This window comes from Alternaria burnsii (assembly GCF_013036055.1).
Source record: "Alternaria burnsii strain CBS107.38 chromosome Unknown 726, whole genome shotgun sequence".
Classification (NCBI taxonomy): domain Eukaryota; kingdom Fungi; phylum Ascomycota; class Dothideomycetes; order Pleosporales; family Pleosporaceae; genus Alternaria; species Alternaria burnsii.
Window position 1 is genome coordinate 63,361 of NW_024066126.1, and position 19,734 is coordinate 83,094.

Sequence of the window (19,734 nt, forward strand, 5' to 3'; positions counted from 1 at the left end):
ACTGCATTGTTGCTCCTCCCATCATTGACACTTCAAGATCTGCCCTCGAGTGGTGGAATTGTGGTGGAGACGGACGCTAGAACGCAGTTATGCTTTCCACGAATCTCCATCAATACCCCTCGGCATTCAGCCACGTCCCCGCCCCGAACATGGTCGAACATCAACATCATCATCTTGCCGCCCAGCATATGGCACAGTCTCCACTCGACACCCTCGCGCATACATCACAATACGCAGGTCTACAGTTCCACCAAAATCGGCATGTATTACCAAACGGCAAAGCCATTGTCAAGCCTCATCGATTGCCGTACGCCAGCGGTCCAATAGCGCCTCGACACCAGCGAGAGATGCTCCACGAACGAGCAGGACGTGGTAACTCAACATCTGGACCCGTACGACGTAGGATCAGTCGGGCTTGTGATCAGTGTAACCAATTACGAACCAAGTGCGATGGTAGACAATCTGTAAGTCTTCACGCAGACTTGCACCTCGTGAACATGCTAATAAGCTGAGCAGTGTGCGCATTGTATAGGTACGTTGTGAATGAGTATTAAAAGGTCGGCCACGATGGAACCAAGATGATAGCCGTCTAGTCAGACCACCAAAAGTCACTTTTGTAGCGTGCGCTAGAGGCTCTTGGATCATCTGGCTAGAGCTGCTGTTCACTCTTCATCATTCAGGTACCACCGCGCCTAATAGCTTGGCTAACACTGTATCAGAATTTGGATTGACTTGCGAGTACATTCGTGAGCGCAAGAAACGCGGAAAAGCATCGCGGAAGGATCTTGCTCAGCAACAAGCTGCGACCGCCGCAGGGGGGAGTGGCGCGCCCAAGTCTGAAAAGTCCAGCACCCCACAATCCTCGGATAAAGCTACCGAGTCTATTCATAGCGGTAGTCCTAAACTTCCTGAAGGACAAAGATCTCTTCCAGATCCGTCCGGTCGGTCGGCCAGTATCGCAACAACAAGAGCCGAGATGGACGCCGCCCCAATCTACCAGAACAGGACGATGAGCATGAGCGCGATTGACAGTATGCCAGAAGCTGAGATGCATCATCATATGACTGAAAGCATGCAATCTATACATCCTATGCAGCCGCCCCGGATTCAGACTCAAGGGCTACCCATGCACAACCCCATGCCTGAGTACACGTCCATGGAAGAGTATCACCGGAACCTCACCTACCAGTCACCACTCCAGATGATGCAGCCTGGAATGCATCCTGTCTTACCCTCTCACGGTCATGGAATCGAATACTCTGACAGCCCCTACAGCATGATGAGCCCGCAAAGCGCACACACACAAGCGCCAACGAATACTTTCAGGATTCATGAAGAGGCGTCCAACATGGGCTACATGGCTCATTCTCCAGTTGATGGATCTCCAGGCTGGATGCTACCTTCGCCTTCCGCAACCATGTATCCTGGCGCACAACACCAGAATCCTTCTCAACAGTTGAGATATCCTGTTTTGCAGCCGTTAGTACCACATCTCGCAAACGTCATGCCGATATCATTAGCTTGCGACTTACTTGAACTCTATTTCCAGAGTTCCTCAACTGCCTTTATGCAACCAGTCTCCCCTTACGTACTAGGCTACGTCTTCCGAAAACGATCCTTTCTACGAACCAACAACCCACGCGTGTGCAGTCCAGCATTGCTTGCCAGTATGCTATGGATTGGCTGCCTGACAAGCGAGTCCCCATATTTGTCTTCATCTCCATCGGCGCGGAGCCAGTTATCGGAGAAGCTTATCAACCTCACTATCAGTCTTTTGAAGCCCCTTGTGCATCAAACACCAGGTGGCCCCGACGCTAGTCCTACGGCATTCAATGGTAGTGGTATGGTCAGTGGCGTTACGATGGGTGGCTTCGGTGTACCTTCACAGGATTCTGATATTGGTCTACGTAAGTCACGCATACACTTCAAGATTTTACGTTCCCTTCCAACTAACACGGCAATCATCAGCGGGCGCGCCAGGAGGCCTGGATGATATAGCGACTTATATGCATTTGGCCATAGTGATCTCAGCAAGCGAATACAAGGCGGCATCACTGCGCTGGTGGAACGCGGCTTGGTCACTGGCTAGAGAACTCAAGCTGGGCAAGGAATTGCCTGTCACACCACCTCCCGAACCAAATGACGCCGATGCACCGGGAGATCTCGATGCGGAACATATAGGCGCAGGATGTTCGACCACTCAACACACACCTGGTGACTTTACAGAAGAGCAAAGAGAAGAGCGCAGACGTATATGGTGGCTGCTGTTCACTGTTGATCGGTAAGCCATCTGACCTTTGTCACCCGTGGCAACCCACGAAGAGATATCGCTTGACTTCTGCCGACGTTCTTGCGCATATACCAAGCCTACGAGTCGACATACGCTGATCGCTCAACAGCCACCTAGCGTTATGCTACAACAGACCTTTGTCTTTATTAGACGTCGAATGTTCGGGCCTTATGCAGCCACTTGACGATAACGTATGGCAATCTGGCGAATTCTTCGAGGACTCCGCTCAATCGTTTTCAGATTCCACATTTCGCAGACGAGGGCCTGCCTTTGAGTGCACCGGACACTCCATTTTCGGATTTTTCCTTCCTCTGATGACCATCCTTGGAGAAATTACCGACCTGTACCATGCTCGCAACCATCCCCGCTTTGGAACGAAGACCGACTGGGATCATCACGCGCTTGAAATCAGCCAGCAGCTCGTAGTTTACGGACAATCGCTAAAAGAGCTACGAAGTCGCGCAGTGAACGAGGCCAACGCGGAACACGAGCCGGCACATCCCGGCACACCGTCTGGCCGGTCCGTCAACTCTACGATGTCTAGAGCGCAGGAGTCACTGATGCATGCTAAGATTGTGGAGGCCTATGGTACGCACCTTATGCATACGCTTCATATCTTGCTTAATGGTAAATGGGATCCCATCTCGCTCCTCGATGACAACGATCTTTGGATATCGTCGCAGAGTTTCGTCGACGCCACTGGTCATGCAGTATCAGCCGCCGAAGCTTTGAATGAAATACTGGAGTATGATCCTGATCTGAGCTTCATGCCATTCTTTTTTGGTATCTACCTCTTGCAGGGGAGCTTTCTGCTGCTCCTCATCGCCGACAAACTGCAAGGAGAGGCAAACCCAAACATCGTGCGAGCATGCGAAGTTATCGTACGCGCGCATGAGGCATGTATCGTCACCCTCAATACAGAATACCAAGTAAGTGTCTCGAACTATCCATCATTCTCGAGTCCTGTAATCATTCCTTGCTGCTCCTAGCACGACTGCATGATGCCAAGAACGAGGGTCCATGCTAACAAACATTCTACAGCGAAATTTCCGTAAAGTCATGCGATCTGCTTTGCAGCAAGTGCGCGGCCGCGGCATGGATGAACATGCCGAACCTGCACAGCAGCGTCGACGCGAGATGTTGAGCCTCTACCGCTGGAGCGGCGACGGCACAGGGCTTGCACTCTAAGCCTCGTTTGAGCTTCGCTTCGCTTCGCGCATCCTTTGCCGCTGTCATCGACCCCAGTCGTCCCGGAAACATAACACCGCATTTTGCGACAACATAGCAATACACGCCCTTTCCACTCGCTGTTTGGCGGTCAAAAATCTTTCGAGCTTGGCTGAGACATGTGGTCTGTTTGAAGACAGCTTTGCCGACCACCTTGCTCATCCTTTGTGCGTTTTAGCATTACCCGATACCCCAACATTGCGCTGTTCTTCGCTTTGTTCGTTTTGCTTTCCCTTCCTCCGGCGCACGGGTCATTTGCGGTGTGACTTCCACTTAGCTCTGTTTGGGTTGGACGCTCACGATTAGTGTGGTGTATGACCTCATGTATACTGGCTATCGGTGTTATAACATAATGGGTTCGCCCCTTGAGATATTGGTGTTCGGGCTTGCGGCGCGATGGTTGCGATGGGCGTTCTTATACCAAACTTTATGCACGCCATCTTGCTCCACGTCCCCCTTCACATGCATCGCGTCATATCTCGAAAGGCGCGAGTTCCTCCGCGTATTTTTCATTCCTTGGCTCGGTTATAGTTACTCCGAAGTTCCATGTTAGCCTCTTGTAGACCTTCGGAAGGGCCTTCGTCTCCTGACTTCGCTTCTAGAACGCGGTGGAGAATAGTGGATTAGTCAACAGTTTGCTGCCATCATCCCACCTCGCGTACATACGCACCAGACAATCTCAATCAAGCCTATGCCATCGTCCATTCACCAACCTAATTTCGTGTTCAGCGCGTACAAACTAAGCAGAGCCACATAACACTACGTCCTATCAAAGTAGGGGAGAAGGCGCTGTACTGTGCCGACAATTCGTCAACATTGCTACCATGACTGCTTGTCATAGCCGTGTTCTGTGGACAGGCGCCCATCTAGCTCGTTGTTTTGACGTGGTATAGCCAGGGTCGCTGTTTCAAGAGTACACCCCTGCGGTTACCGAGCTCTAAGCTTCCTTCGTCAGATCTTTGACTGAACCAAGGACCAGAGAGCGACTGCTACCTCAGAATACAACACATAGCTCTGTATTCGAGACGGAGTGATCAAACCGGCGTGTGGGTCGCGCGTGCCTGGCGTATGTTGTGCTGACGGCCGTGCCGCACAATCTGCTGGCCAGTCATGGTGAGATGCGATGCCTGTAATAGTGGCGTGTCGATTAATGAGGATGGGAGCCCTTGAATGACAGCACTTCATCGAATCATGCCTACTGCGGACTCACAACTGGAGCACATCGTAGATCTGAGCAATTAAGCCGTTACTTCAAGCATATACTAGGAAAGTCGAGCTGACCCTGCTCATTTGAAGGATGTTGCAATAAGTCAAGAAGACATGCGTGGAGCGTACCAAGCAACGCCAGTACTTGAACACCTCATGTATTTTAACCCCTCTTGTTGCCAAATGCGCGACACACGACCGTTTCTCAAGTCAGCATACCATATCTCCGCTTCTCAGTCCAATACTCTAACCAGCGAGATTTCGATGATTTCCGGAAACCGGTCATGTCTGAACGAGGAGTACAGGACGTGCTATATATACCTTTGAGACTACAAGTGTACTAAGTGGAATAAGGAGACGGAAATGTTACCACATGCCAGATGTGGGACAGAATTTTTGATGATTGTTGGGGCGCGAGCTCTTTCAGACTTGTAGTTCGATTGGTCAGGAGTGATCCTTTTCCATCGTAGGTAAATGTCAATGAAACATGGGTTACGGAGACCGTCTGACCAACACTACACGAGGAAATGCATGTGGTATTGCCTTGTTATGTACCCCAGATCTTTTGAGCCTTGGTAGTGCAGCATTTTTGACCAGAACTGTATGGAGTGCCTGGGACTTTACGGATCAGCGACCGCCCGCACCTCTAGAACAGCCCTCCAGCTTGAGCCTTTGCATGCAACGAGGACATTTCTTGTAAAGCTTCAGGCTTGCAGCAACCCACGTTAGTAATATACAGTCAACCACTTGTCATGGGCCCACTAAGCCTTCTTGCAGGCAATGACAAAACTTTGGAGCGCAAGGTGCATACCAAGAACGATAGGTTGTACGCCCATGACTTATTGTCGCAAGGACTCTGAAGCTTGTGCAGACAACAGTGCACGACTTGTCTTAGCACCGTTGTTCAAAAGTTGTGAATACTCTCAACTTTACAACTCTGAAAGAAGAATCATACGACACGCAAGCTGCAAGCCTCTTCATCATTGGCACACCTCAGCCGGAATCTTTCCCTACTCTCCGCTCCATCTGTGCATGACCCAGTGCGAAGGGAATGACGAACCCAGGACAAGAAAATTCATGGTGACACTGCAGTCCTGCACGGTAGTGTTTTGTGCAATACCGAATCAATCTACGTCTGCGCCATGTGGCCTGGACAAGCGCCATACTCTCGACACGCTTCTCCACATTTTAGGGCTTCTTCGGAAGCTTCAAGATACTGAGGGGCTCATTTCTTTAGATGAAAAGAAAGGAGAAGGCGTGCATCGGGCAACAAGACCCCACACGCCGCACTGTACACTACCGTATGAGTTCGCATGCGGAGAATACTGAGACAGTGTCAAAGCGCGTAGCACGCGCTCTGCAGGCCATGCGTCTGCCGTGTGGTGACGTTGGACAATTAACGTGGATTCCAAAAACTCGGAACGTAGTGAGCCAGCAAAGGATTACTGGCTGGTCGGTGTTCGAGGAGTCAGCCACGATCCGGAATTGCGGCCTCTTTTAAGGAAACGGGTCATCTTCTGACAGATCGTCGCGAGCCGTTGCGGCATGCGGGCAACTGGAACCGGTTTTTCTGGGTATCGGATAGTACGTTCAAGCTTGAGTCTGCTATGCCTTGGTGCCATCATAGCCCACTCTTGGCGTCTGCTCATGGCGATGTCGGCTGCCTAGGCGTCGACCTGAGGTTGTTCGGACATGTACGTTCTCGATCAGTCAGATGGCGTGTGGCTGGCGTGAGGCTTGCATGTGGTGCACCAATTCCGTGCTGCTTTGGCTTAGAAAGAACACTGAGCTCCGTCGACTATGACCGAAATGAAACAACATGCGATGGTGGCTAAGATCGTAGCACGCGATGGAGTACGACATGCGCGCGACGGCAACTCGGAGCGCTTCCACAACCCGCCACAAGTAGAAGCGACCTACACGATCGACACGTCAGGATGTGGGGAACGTGGTAAGTAGGGGCTGACTGTTCGGGCACATGGGTATCCCTCCACTGGTTGCAGCTCGGTTGTACCCTCGAGTAACCTTCAATGCTTGCGTGCTTGTCCGTCATTTGCTAGATCTTGATAATCAGCAAACAGGGATGATCTTTGTGGTAACGACAGGGATACGAAAAGTGGATATTTGACCGTTTTGGCCCGCTGTCAGCATTTAGCCTGATAGCGGGTCGAACAGTCTTGGTAGAGGACGCGGGCGTCAGCCACATGTATATCAGGCCTATGATATAGATAGTTTGCTAGGTCGAGCAGAGTCAAACCTAGTCCCTACAATGGCGTAACATTGGGCTAAGCGATGTCAGAGTCGCAGATGACCGATGAAAGGCGTCGACTATCCTTAGCTGTGTAGAGGGTCGTCCCGAGGAAGGCTGCTTACACGCAGCATACTGTAAGGAGGTACCACAATGTTGTCGAAAAACTCTGACGAGAAGTAAGGCACATCGCAATCCCTTCGCAAGGTTATCAATCTTCACATGTCAACCTTACGTCGCGGATACCTTTATGAAGGATCCATAAGATTTGTCCCGATGTAAGAACCGTGCACCGTTGCGTTCGGCATCACCGGCGCACTACTAGCATCCTTGTATCCAGGTAGTAACTGTAGGTTCGAGCTCCCCGAAGTCGTTGCGATATCTTGGTTGGTAAAACTCTCGAAGCATTGTACTGTATCAAAGCAGTAAAGCCAGCTCAGGTAGCTGCTTTGCTAACACATGGAGTGCTAGAGTATGGTTCCGAAAGTGGCTACTAAGTCTGCGTTGGCAGGATCCGAGGGCCGCTTTAGGTCAAGTGAGCGCGCTCATGCACTTCGAGACTACCTGTTCGCAAAGTCACGAAGGACAACAGCGGTACGGCCCTAGCACCTGCAGAAACCTCCCCTTTCCGAGAAACTGGGCAGAAAGCAGTTGTCACTAATGCAGAGTGGACGCCAACTATCACACAGTGTTGTCTTTGGTCGATGAAGCTCTCTTTGTAACCAATCATGTCCTCCATAGACAATAATTGGGTTGATAATGGTTGCATAACTTTGACCTGAGCTTTTCGGTATTGGAAGCCACATCCAGACCTTCAGCCGGCCACGTTTGACTAGCCTGAGGCTACTGCAGATGTGCTGGATCGGTTTGGAAGCGTCGCGTATATCTACACAATTATGTCAATCTCACTTCGGGCGTCCGTTCGATCGAACTTTCTATCGCTATCAAAGTCGCTTTTAACAACGTTCAATTCCCTGGTTGTCGTGCTGAAAAGCTTCGGATAGATGTCAGTGATGATGGAAAGGTCAGCAGTGGTATCCCAAGATTGTATTCTAGATACGAGATGTGGCACCAACGATACCGGGATCTCGTCCCTTTGACGAGCAGTGGGCGGCATGATCTAAAGCAATTGTGCTAACACGATTGCGTCGAACACACAAGAGTCAGGCCCTAAGTTGTGCCCAGGACTTTCGGAACAGCACTTTGATGAATGGCGCACACATAATTCGTGGGGTGGTATTATAACAGACGATCGATATTGCGAATGCGAGAGCGAGTCAGCTGCGAACGCGTATGCCTGTAGTTATGCTTTTGACGGGAGTGAACTCCACATACCGATGGTAACCTACAGATACCTATAGTTACCTAGAGCTACATGTAGGGTCCTACCGGGCACCCTTGATCAGACTACGGTATAAGAACAGGTTCGTGGACCATCGGCCCTGGCCTCCTCGAGTAATTAAAGCCTTCGAGAAGCCTTCCGAAACCGTGTTTTTCTTGGATTCTAGTATTGTCATGGTGTAGGACTGTTAAGCATGCCATTCGCGCTCTTGGCCTTATGCTTAAGATGTGGGGTATGCGACAAACGCAGGGTTACCGGCAATAATCCCCAGGTTTGCCAAGGTGTAATGTCGTAGGTTAGATAGTTTATGAAACCGAACAGCTACGACAGATCCGCGAAGCCCATGCCCCACAGCAGAGTGATGTTCTGTATGGGATGAAAGTCCACTTTCACAGGTACTGCATAGGAAAGTACCTCGAAGTAGTTGAAAGTCGACGGAGTTTGCTCCGAACGCAAAGTTTTTACTTCATCGTTGTTTGAAGCTCAAAAGAGGTAAGCTTCTGAACTTAGCCGTGATCTTCCGGGAAGAGGCTGATTGCGGCAACGAAGCGCGGCGTGGGGAAACGTGGTCGTACGGAAATGAGTCCTAGCTCAGAGCGGGTCGTTATATGCGAAGTTTATATTTTAATATCTAAACATCGGTCGCACAGCTGCGAGAGACTTCTAGGTTTGATCGTGCGTTTGGCTATATCTGGTCAGACTGCAGCACATTCTCAAGAATCTTTGCATCCTGTAGCGGTAGGGTGTAGATACACTAGACTTGAATTAGTGTGATCAATAACGTAACGTGTCTTGTGGATGTCTTAAACGATGAACTATAGAGGTATACGTGATGCTGCAGCTATAGTAGTACTGTCAGAACAGCGAACTCACTAGTAGCCATCAGGTTCCTGAAAGCGCCACGCAATTGTGAGTATACAGAGTAATTTGAAGGTGATCTAGGTGAGGGCGTTCAATATGTCTCGAACCGAATAGTAAGCATCGGGGTGATTCAGACTGCGTCTGGTGATATGCCGATGTGTTGAGAAAGGGAGAGAGAGTTATGGCGTGTTTGACGAAGATTGGTGCATCGAATCTGCAGTGTCCCTGAGTGTATTGAAGACGCGACATCAGCGCGACGATGGAGCTTGGACCGCTCGGGTTTCCAGATGACGTTGTCGTACCACTGACCTAATGGCGGCCCACTACCACGTGCGCTCTCTTCATCTTCTCTTCAATATCGCTCTTCCAATCTTTCGTACATTCATCAGTTCTAATGCCTGTTTCGTGTGGCTGACTAGATGGCTCTGCCCCTGACATGTCTATGCAGGCTTGTGTGTCCAAAGAGAAGGGCGTACGTGCCAGGACAACAATGGAGTATGACCGGTCAACCTGCTGCCAACGTCACTTGGTTCTTATACTCCTATCGGTTGCCTTCTTAATTCTGTGCAGTGGGATGAGTTCACACTGGCGCCGGTACTTGGAATGCGAGCCATGTCGGAGGAGCATCGTGGCCTATCGATCGAATATGCCATCCTCGTCGAGATCGTCTTGTATTTTTTGTCTTCTCGAAGCATGTCTTTCTCTCCCTTTCCTACCAAAGTTTTCCTGGTTCTCTGCACCACACCTCTTCAAGTTTCCGTCATCCTCACATTCCATCTGCTGTTCTCGACGGATCTATTCAGCCCGCCAGACACATTCTCATCTCCGCAGGTCGCACGTCCCAATGTTAAGGGCATATTTTCGCAAAACTAGAAAGCGCCAGAACTTCTCTTACACTTATCGACCCTTTTAGGATTTGCGTCTATTGTTCCCAAATCTCCCACCGGTCTTTGAGAACGCCACAACGTCTTTTATCCACCAATCGGCTATCTACACGACGACCACGTCAAGCCACCCGTCACCAAAATTAGCATTATCTCTTCGAACTACCTTCTAGAAGAAGGATGGAATTATGCAGGGACGATCCTTAATGAGCATTGCCGGCGCTTAAAGAGATGTTGGTGGTGCAGGAAGCAGGCTTGCTTGTGGGTTTGCGGGCCGTCGAGATCTACACCACCTTTGATGACGCTATGCGTAAGATATGTACGATGAGATTATGTTGGTGGCAGATGCGCGGACGGGTAGAGGCGAAGATGGAGGATTACAATGGCTTGCAGACTGACTGCAGTCACGGAGATGAAGCGGTTCTTGGTAAAGTGAGCATTGTAAGTAGGGGAACGACCGAAAGCTTAAACAGACGTGTCGAAGAACAGGTGAGAGTTGGCGGGCTCGGCATGCCGACCTTCTGTAGCAGCTAAAGTGGTCTGTAGTTTATTTTCACCGACTGACCTATATTGGGAGGCCTTGTCGCTTCAGAGCCACAGACATTGTTATATCTTATATACATTTCATCTCCGAACCGCTAATGAGGCACTTCTTCGTCTCAGTCGCAATTTCCAACAAAAGAAGACCCCAAAATTAAACACAAAGGCGAGGGAAGAAAACTTACTAAGCACAAACAAAATGTTCATGGTGCATAAGACTAGAGCAGAAGAAGCCAAGCATCAACTGCAGCTTAAGATATGGAGGAATGCCAGTTGCGAGTGCATGAGGTCGTCTCTACCAAGGGGCATCATGTAATAAAGGGTCGCAGCCTAGGTGGTCATGACATTCGTATTCATGTAATCGAGCAAAGCAACAATGATGGCGATTAAAGAGTCTCTACGGAATCTAGATGCAAGAGACGTATGTAAACACATCATGATAGGACGGGACAGGAACAGTTCAGTGGTGTCATAACATCCGATTGAATTGTAGACAGTGTCCTGCCTCCACAACCACGGCAGATTCTCGTACTCCAAATTTGATATTTAGATTTTATTCATAACCAGACATATTGATGAGACTAGTCTATCTCATTGGATTTAGAATCAGATTGTCGATCAAGCGCACAGGTACCTGGCGACCTTCAGCATCCAACTGACCTAAATCCTCACCGTCTTGCGGATCTTCGACCGGGAGCATTTTTACCGCACCACTGAGAATGGCGCCTCTCGAATCGTCAATCTGATCAATCTCCTCCATGGTGTCAGGGTCTGCAAGACTAATATAGTCAACCTCAAACTTGGCGCGTTTGCTAGGTTCCATGTGCTCCTGCTCGAGCAGTGTCATATTGCCGTGGTCGAATGCAGGCCAGAGGACGTCGTTCCGCAGCCTCATACCATTCTTGTACTGTAGCTCTGCTTTGCGAAGCGCTTGGTTGAGAACGATGCCAACACTGCGACGTCGTGCGCCGAGATAGACATTGCGTGAAGATAGTGCAAGTCCGTCTGATTCCCTGGATGTCGGGATGATGCGCAGGCTCATGTCCAAGTGAAAGTCTTGAATCAGTCGCTTGATAACGCGGGTTTGCTGGACATCTTTCTGCCCAAAGTAGACGCGATCTGGGGCGCAGATGTTGAAGAGCTTCATGCAGACAGTTGCTACGCCGCGGAAGAAAACAGGTCTTGATGCGCCCTCTAATAGCTGGCCAAGCGGACGCATCTCAATGAAGCTCCCTACACCTGGTATGCTGCTGTCGGGTGGCAGTGTAGGGTACATGGTCTTTGTGGTTGGTGCGAAGACAGCTGTCACGCGTCCCTGGTTTGCAATCGCCAGTTCCTGGTTCAAGTTTTGCAGCACTTGCATGTCCGCCTCCCAGGTCTTCGGGTAGGATGCGAGATCCTCATTCAGTCCGAATTGTGTAGGATTCACGTAGATGGTAACGAAGACATCGGTATTCTCAGCGGCTGCGTGACGCATGAGCGAGACATGGCCCTCGTGCAGGGCACCCATGGTTGGGACAAGACCAACTGTACGATTGCCGGAGCGGAGATGTCGGCGGTAGTCTCGTAAAGGCGCGACATCGCGGAAGATGTGCGTTTGAGCTGAGGAGGGCAAGGCATTACGCAGTGACGGGCTCGTGGACAGACACCGAATGCCGTGGCTCGCAGGAACTTGCAACACACGTGACAAGCTCCTTGACACGCATCGTCGCGCTATCGGTACTGCGTAGTGTTAGTTGTTTGGTTCAATGGCGTGCGTCGAGGAGCGCACTCACCGGCTGCGTAACGGAGTGATGGCATTGCGGAGAGTTGCGGAGGTGTCGCGGACTGAGCTCTGCCTTAGTTGTGGAGTCGCGCAAAAACGGGCAAGATGCGACGACTTGTCCCTCGCAGCTTGTGAGGGGACAGAGCGCAAAGAGTCAGCGAAAAGGCAGCCATGGTGATCAAGTTGAGAAAGGTCAAGACGACTCGTTTCTGCGCTGAAGGTCCCATCATGGGAGGGAACGCCCATCTGAGCCTAGTGCCCCACTAAAAAGATCCCAGGTTCGAGATTTCCCTCTCGTGCGCAACAACACCCCGCCTTATCCACGCCCATACGCGACGACATAGCACAAGATGGCCGACGATGGCATGCTCCTCAACTTCTCCATACCAGACAGCGGCATAATTGCGAAACCGACCTTCAAAGGCGGCAACTGGAAGAGCCGGCTCACTGCGAAGAAGGCGGCACAGAACTGGCACACCAAGGCGACAGCGCGACTGAACGGCGAGGCAGTACCCAAGAAGACGGTCGAGAATGCGACAAACGTGAACCGCATAGAACTGGGCCCAAGGAAGGCACGCGTGTCCAAGAGCCCCGAATTTCACGATTCCGGCGACAGGCCCGTAAAGCGAGCGCGTGTGAGCGGAGACTTTAGGCCAAGGACAACCGAGAAGACAGACAATGCCGATTTCAGACCGCACTCGAACCCGAACCCAAACCCCACCAAGAGACCAAGTGAACAGCAGAGTGCGCCCAAGGGTGGAAAGCAGGTCATTTCCTCGCTGTTTACCTACAATCCGACATCCAAGACGAAGCCAGAAGCGAACGAACGCCGCGAAGACGATGCGCCTATCGAACCTTCAAACGCCCCACTCAGCAGCGAGCTGGACACCTTTACATCCCTCGGCATGTCCACGACGCTCGCGACGCATCTGTTGAACAAGATGGGGTTGAAGGCGCCCACTGCGATCCAAAAGGCTGCGATAACACAGCTCGTCAAAGACGATTCAGATGCCTTCATACAGGCCGAGACTGGTTCTGGAAAAACACTGGCATACCTCCTACCGATTGTGCAAAGACTCATGGAACTTTCCGCCAACATGAGAAAGCACAAAGTCGACGACAACGTACAGAGGAATTCCGGTCTCTTTGCCATCATCATGGCACCAACACGCGAGCTGAGCAAGCAAATTGCGACTGTACTAGAGAAGATTTTAGGTTGTGCGCATTGGCTTGTAGCCACCACCGTCATTGGTGGTGAGAAGAAAAAGTCTGAAAAGGCACGGTTACGCAAGGGCATCAATATCTTGGTCGCGACACCCGGTCGGTTAGTCGATCACCTGGAGCACACAGAAGCGTTGGACGTGAGCAATGTCAGATGGCTTGTCCTGGATGAAGGTGATCGCCTGATGGAGCTTGGTTTTGAGCAGGAAATTCAGAAGATTGTCGGGGCATTGAATTTGCGAATGCGCGCAAGAAAAGATGAGAATTCGAGGATACCTGGGCTGCCGGAGAAGCGTACAACAGTGCTCTGTTCCGCGACTATGAAAATGGACGTGGAGAGGCTTGGACAGATAAGTTTGAAAGACGCAGTACACATTCGAGCCGATCCGTCAGAAAAGGGACAGGAAACGGTCGAGGCCAAAGACGATCAATCTTTCTTTGCACCGGCGCAACTGAAGCAGTCCTACGCAGTGGTGGCACCGAAGCTCAGATTGGTATCCTTGATAGCCTACTTGAAGCGGGCTTTTGCACGAAAGGGATCTGTCATGAAGGCCATCGTCTTCATCTCGTGTGCCGACTCTGTCGACTTCCACTTTGACATGCTCACCAGTGAAATTGAAGGCGTCACCGAGACGAACAAGAAGGAAAGCACAGATGAAGAGGAGGGGAAGGCTGAGGAGGCAGTTGACGGCGTGGAGAAGAAGCCAAAGAACACCAAAGCGATAGCACAATCAGACCCAACCAAGCTCACAGTAACAGGTGCAGAGTCACCTGTACTCTCTGCAAAGACGCATACAGTAACAGCATACCGTCTCCACGGTTCACTCCAACAATCCGTGCGAACATCGACACTCGCTCAGTTCACGAAGAACAAGGAGCCGTCTGTCTTGATCGCTACCGACGTCGCATCTCGCGGTCTCGACCTGCCAAACGTCGACTTGGTTATCGAATTTGATCCTGCTTTCGCCAGAGAGGACCATTTGCATCGTATCGGTCGTACGGCGCGTGCGGGTCGCGACGGACGAGCTTGTATCTTCTTGATGCCCGGAACTGAAGAAGGCTACGTCGATATTCTTAAGTCGGACAGGAAAGACACCGAAGGTGGAGTTCACATTTTACGTCAAGACGCGGACGATATTCTCAACCGAGGCTTGGTAACCAGTGGAGTAATGGAGAAGAACGCCTACATGGATAAAGCTACCGACCTACAGCTCGCCGTCGAGCGCTGGGCCCTAGCCTCACCTGCTCGCCTCGAAGCCGCCCGAAGAGCTTACCAGAGCCACATTCGTGCGTACGCAACTCACGTTGCTGACGAACGTCAATATTTTGACATCAAGTCGCTCCACCTAGGTCATCTGGCCAAGGCCTTTGCACTCCGCGAGCGGCCCTCTGGAATGAAGATACCAGGACAACGAACAGGTGCCGGACGTAATGACAAGACACCTGCTAGAGTACGTGGTGGTCCGAAGGTGGACCTTGCCAGTCGCAAAGCTGATACCGGTGCGTCGAAGAGGGCGGTTGTGGACTTGGATCTCCCCGAGGGTCAAGACACAGATGAGGCGGCAAAGATGAGGAAGGCGGTTCGTGCGAGGGAGAAGTTTATGCGTCATGCGGGTATGGCGAGCGAGTTCAATCTGGGATGAACACCTTGCAGATAGCTACATATCCATCTTTCATTGCACACCTTCCCGAGACTGCTTGTGTTCTCAATCATGCACCTATTTCATGTTGAGAGGTTCGATACAGACATGTAGTCTTTGTAGTCTTTGGAACCTCCATCTGTCTCATTTGCTACGTCGGTTTCGACAGCTCTCTTATACGCTGTCCGATTAAAGAACGCAAAGTGAGCACGATAGCTGCTGTTCGGTTGTACTGCCATTCATGTTCCCGCAGAACAATACCTGACGATGTTGGGGAACGTTTGAACTAAGCCTCATTCGCTCTAGCACACCGTCCCAGGTCCATCGCGGATCGCAAGGTCATGTGACGTCAGCATCCCCCGGACCCATCATTTAGCATCTGAGGCATGCAATGCAATATCACAACCATATACAAGTGGCTGAACGGAGCAACACAGACAAGGAGAAAATAAAGCCGTGCACATTGTGTTGTTTCCGCGACTTGTCTATCTGCAGGGGCTATCACAATGTTCTGGGCGAATTGAGCTCCTTCCCGCCCCCAACTTCCAATTCAGTAATCCCTTCCGAACACATGACCAAGCTTCCAGCCGTACATATTCGTCATGCGATACGTGGAATGGCTACTGACCTTGGGACGCGTCGTAACGGTTTGGGAGCCCAATCACTCTACTGGCCAAGAGGATGAGTTTCGGTATCAGTATTGGAGATATTCTCAAGCTATGCGAGATAGCTGGTAGGGTCTACAAGAACTGTCCGTGTTGCCCCACCGTAGCTCCCAGCAAGCTAAACTCAAGACAGGTCGCGACTGCTCGGGCGAATACAAAGCTCTTACGTCGCAAGCCCGAGCGCTATCGAACCTACTCGAGGACATACAAGACAAGTATGACAAGATACCCGAGAACAAGCAACAGCAGCTTATCAATGCGTACGAGCCATGCATCGAGGTACTCGAAGAGCTAGACAAGCTTGTCTTGCGTTACAACGGGCTCGACACGAAGAGCAAGCGCGCATGGGACCGCCTCAAGTACGATCCAGAAATCACACGAAACCTACGAGAGCGTCTCATCGCGAGCGTGTCGATGCTTAACAGCTTCTATACGACCTTGATACATGACAGCCAGGTTCTTATATTGGAAGCCCTGGAGAGGTTGGAGAAAGACTACAAAGGCGGTTACCGCGAAGAAAGCATTGCTTCCATCGGGAGGCTCACGTCTGCGGGCATCTTGGACAATGACAAGGATGACGAGGAATCGTGGAGTCAGATTCTCCGCGATCTTGAAGATGTGGGAGTCTCTCAACAGCAGGCTGTGAGCTACCGAGATCTCATTGTAGACTGGCTTGTCAAGGCTGTCAACGAAGGGAGGCTCTTGGAAGAGCGGCCAGGTAACGACTTCTTTGAAACTATGCAGCAAGATCTTGGAGCAGCTCTTCCTGAATTCGAATTTGAACAACGATTGCATAGTTTCGACGTACCAACGATGATCACACCTTCGGACCGAGGCTCGCCAGCTGCATCTATAGAGCACACGCCTGTATCAAGTCCACTGATAACACAACAAGAGTCCGTATACCTGGCTCCTTCAGCCACCCCCCTGGCGTTTTCTAGCACCTCCTTGCAAACACCCTCGCGGCGCTCTGGATCGGAAGCCTCATCGCTGTATGCAGAGCCACGACCATTGTCTCTGCCTGCTACTCCCGCAGATTCCGTGATGGAACGCATCCCAGTCCCATCTCTAAGCGCCCCGATTCCTGTTGTACCGGCGTACAACCCCCCCATGATAGCGGCTGCGCATCCGACCAGTCCCCCTTCTCCTCTGCCTTCGGTTACGAATATAACAGAACCATTTGTGGCACCTCCATCGTATTATGAGAAAGATACAACGAGCACAATAGATCTTGAATGGACGGCACACCAGATAGTGGCTGCATGGGCTCAGAATGACTTTGTCACGGCAGAGAAGCTCCTCGAAGACCAACTTACGGCAGTCGAACGCGGACATACATGCGTGTCTGGAGTTCAGCCTGATCGACGCATTCTCAGGCATTTACTTGGAGTCTGCGCTTCTTATACCGGGAAGTTCACCAAAGCAAAACGCTTGTTCGAAAGTGTGTTTAATGGAATTTACCTCAATCGCCAGAATCTGGACGATGGTGATATAGCTGCCGCGCGGTGGCTGGGAGACGTATGTCTGCACACCCAGGAACATACAAACGCCGCTCTCGCGTACAGTGTAGCTTATGAAGGGTCTCTCGGCCGCTTCGGTGTAGCACCCGACCGTACTCAACGGGTGGCTGCCGAGATAAGACTTGTCGACCACTGGCTATGGGTGTTTAAGAGGATCGAGGATTCTCTCAAGCTCAATATGGACCCAACTAATATCTTCGCATCTACAAACGTTGTTGAAAAGAGCAATCTGATGATGTCAGTCAAGAACAATATTTACGAGACGGCTGGATCTGGTAGATATGGTGCAATGTCACCACATCCAAGTAGGCGTCCGTCATTTACTATAGGGCCCCGACCAAAGTACGCTCTCATGATTTCAGAGAGGTTTCTCTTGGGACCTCTGGTTTCTCTGAGTACATGGCCACTGCCTTGGGATCCTCTTTTCTGTCCTGCTGACGCTGTTCAATTGGACCGCTATATGAACACTGTACGACTGGCAAATTACATTGGCAAGCCCTTATCTGAGCGTGAACTACCAACCAACACACTAGGAGACTCCAAAAAATTACACTTTCTGACCAAAAGAGGCAATCGATGGTTGATAGAAGCTGTGAAACAAGGCCTCCGCGAGATTGGGATCGAGCACGCTGAACATGGATATGAGCCTTCGATTGTATGCTGCCTCAATCAGCAGCGTCAAGGTGTGGTATTCTCTGAAGGTGTTGAAATCTGCTTCAGCAAGCTTCCATTCCGTCATGTTTATGGGATCAAGGTCTCGGATGTAAAGTGGGCTACACGAAGGTTCAACGCGGTAACACAAGACTTGGCACAGAGCTTCCGAGACACGACCGATTTCAGGAACATCATCAAGGGTATTATGGAGAGAGCGGAGGCAAAGGCAGCCCCTCCAGGGTCGACGCAAGACGCTCAGCACGAGAGCATGGATGTGTATGCGCAGGTTCCCCATATGTCGCCGCTTCTCAAAAGGCCATCGTACGGTTGAGTTGCGTTGGTTGTCTTCTTTCCAGTACCGGATATCGAACAATTTGGGGATTGTAGCCGTCAACAACACGCTCATAACTCTACTGCTTAATACTGCAGCATAAGTACCAGCCCGGTGTTTTCCGCGAGAGCTTCCACTACATCTCTTCACCTTGGCAGTCGGGTATGGCCAATTCGTTTTTAAAAGGAGAGGTTGGGGCCTGCCAACGTTCGAGGTCGTGACGTGCCAGGGCTCCCCAGACAGCTCTGATGTGTTGTTTTGTTTTCCTTTCTGGGAACCAACAACAAGGTTGGTTCCCAGCCCCAGGGTAGTCCTGCGAGACTTGGGAAGTGATAGCAGCTATCGGGAGAGCTCAGTGGCACAACCCATAATTTCACGGTCAGCTAGCTGCAGGAACCCATATGCGCTCAGTTCCGAGAAGAGAAGACACATATCTTCACGACTGCACGCCCTCATGCCTGTCGAGAACATGAAACGTCTGTTTTCATAGTTTGCGTCTAACAGCCAAATTGTGTTTTGCCGTGCCAACGCTCTACGGGTAGAACCTCGCCGCAATTTGGCATCCCGTGTAACCCCAGGAGAAGCGGCGGGTACTCTTGGCACCAGGCTGAGATTTGCAATGTGGATGGTTCGCGAAATGACTGTCAGCCTAATCCGCCAACGTCGCAAGCTGCCTCCTGAACCAAAGTTCACAGAACTTACCATGTTCGACGATCCGTAGCGCCAAGGAAAGGAGTGGTCGGGCTCGCTCCTGGTAACGGTAGTCTGTATCGATAACCCCGCTTCTAACGTTCTACTGCGTCTTCATCTGCACATGGCCGATGACGAGATCGACCCGCGACGGCGCAAAAATGGTTTAATGAAGGCGCGGTACCTGAGTTAGTGTCGTCTGAGAGAGCGCCTTCTAGCGGGTAAGCTTGCCAAAATTCCGACTAGATGCTCGCTAAAATAGTCTGGTTGTGTTTCATGTTTCAGCGGTACAACCTCACTTGCGCGTTGATTGGCCGAGAGTGCCTGAGGCTGACTGCGTCTTCGGAACCCAGCGTTACTGCTAGGAAACAGAACAGCGGGCTCGAACACCCTGCGATCTGTTGCAAGGAAGGAAATCATAGCGGCGGCAAAGCGGATGCACAATCCAGGGATATCGATGTCTGCAGGAGTCAGGTGTGATGATGATACGGGGGATGTGCACCACTGGTCTAGGCGGAGCTCGTCTGAATCAAAAGCTACGAGCCGCCGCGCTCGAACTGACCTTTCTTCTTCACCTTTGACCACACAAGGATATTCTCTTCAAAACCCAACTTTCCGTCTCTCCTTCCAGGGCGCTTTGCTGCTCATTC

At 51.0% G+C, this 19,734-nt stretch overlaps 4 protein-coding genes across 4 annotated transcripts; 3 read left to right on the forward strand and 1 right to left on the reverse strand.

Moving 5' to 3' along the window:
- Nucleotides 1-149: 149 nt before the first annotated feature.
- GT037_010174 (xylanolytic transcriptional activator) lies at nt 150-3,478 on the forward strand (the record flags this gene model as incomplete). Its single annotated transcript, XM_038935221.1, has 6 exons — nt 150-464; nt 517-532; nt 720-1,907; nt 1,969-2,281; nt 2,400-3,219; nt 3,332-3,478. 6 exons carry the CDS (start codon nt 150-152, stop codon nt 3,476-3,478), a joined length of 2,799 nt encoding a protein of 932 aa, XP_038782017.1.
- A 6,132-nt stretch (nt 3,479-9,610) lies between these two features.
- GT037_010175 (uncharacterized protein) lies at nt 9,611-10,047 on the forward strand (the record flags this gene model as incomplete). The annotated part of the gene is made up of 2 exons (XM_038935222.1): nt 9,611-9,646; nt 9,748-10,047. 2 exons carry the CDS (start codon nt 9,611-9,613, stop codon nt 10,045-10,047), a joined length of 336 nt encoding a protein of 111 aa, XP_038782018.1.
- A 1,137-nt stretch (nt 10,048-11,184) lies between these two features.
- On the reverse strand, nt 11,185-12,398 carry GT037_010176 (pantothenate synthetase; the record flags this gene model as incomplete). Its single annotated transcript, XM_038935223.1, has 2 exons — nt 11,185-12,320; nt 12,374-12,398. 2 exons carry the CDS (start codon nt 12,396-12,398, stop codon nt 11,185-11,187), a joined length of 1,161 nt encoding a protein of 386 aa, XP_038782019.1.
- Nucleotides 12,399-12,713: 315 nt separating this feature from the next.
- Nucleotides 12,714-18,394, forward strand: GT037_010177 (atp-dependent rna helicase dbp7; the record flags this gene model as incomplete). The annotated part of the gene is made up of 2 exons (XM_038935224.1): nt 12,714-15,198; nt 16,023-18,394. The coding sequence occupies 2 exons, from the start codon at nt 12,714-12,716 to the stop codon at nt 18,392-18,394; spliced, it is 4,857 nt and encodes a 1,618-aa protein (XP_038782020.1).
- Nucleotides 18,395-19,734: the final 1,340 nt, after the last annotated feature.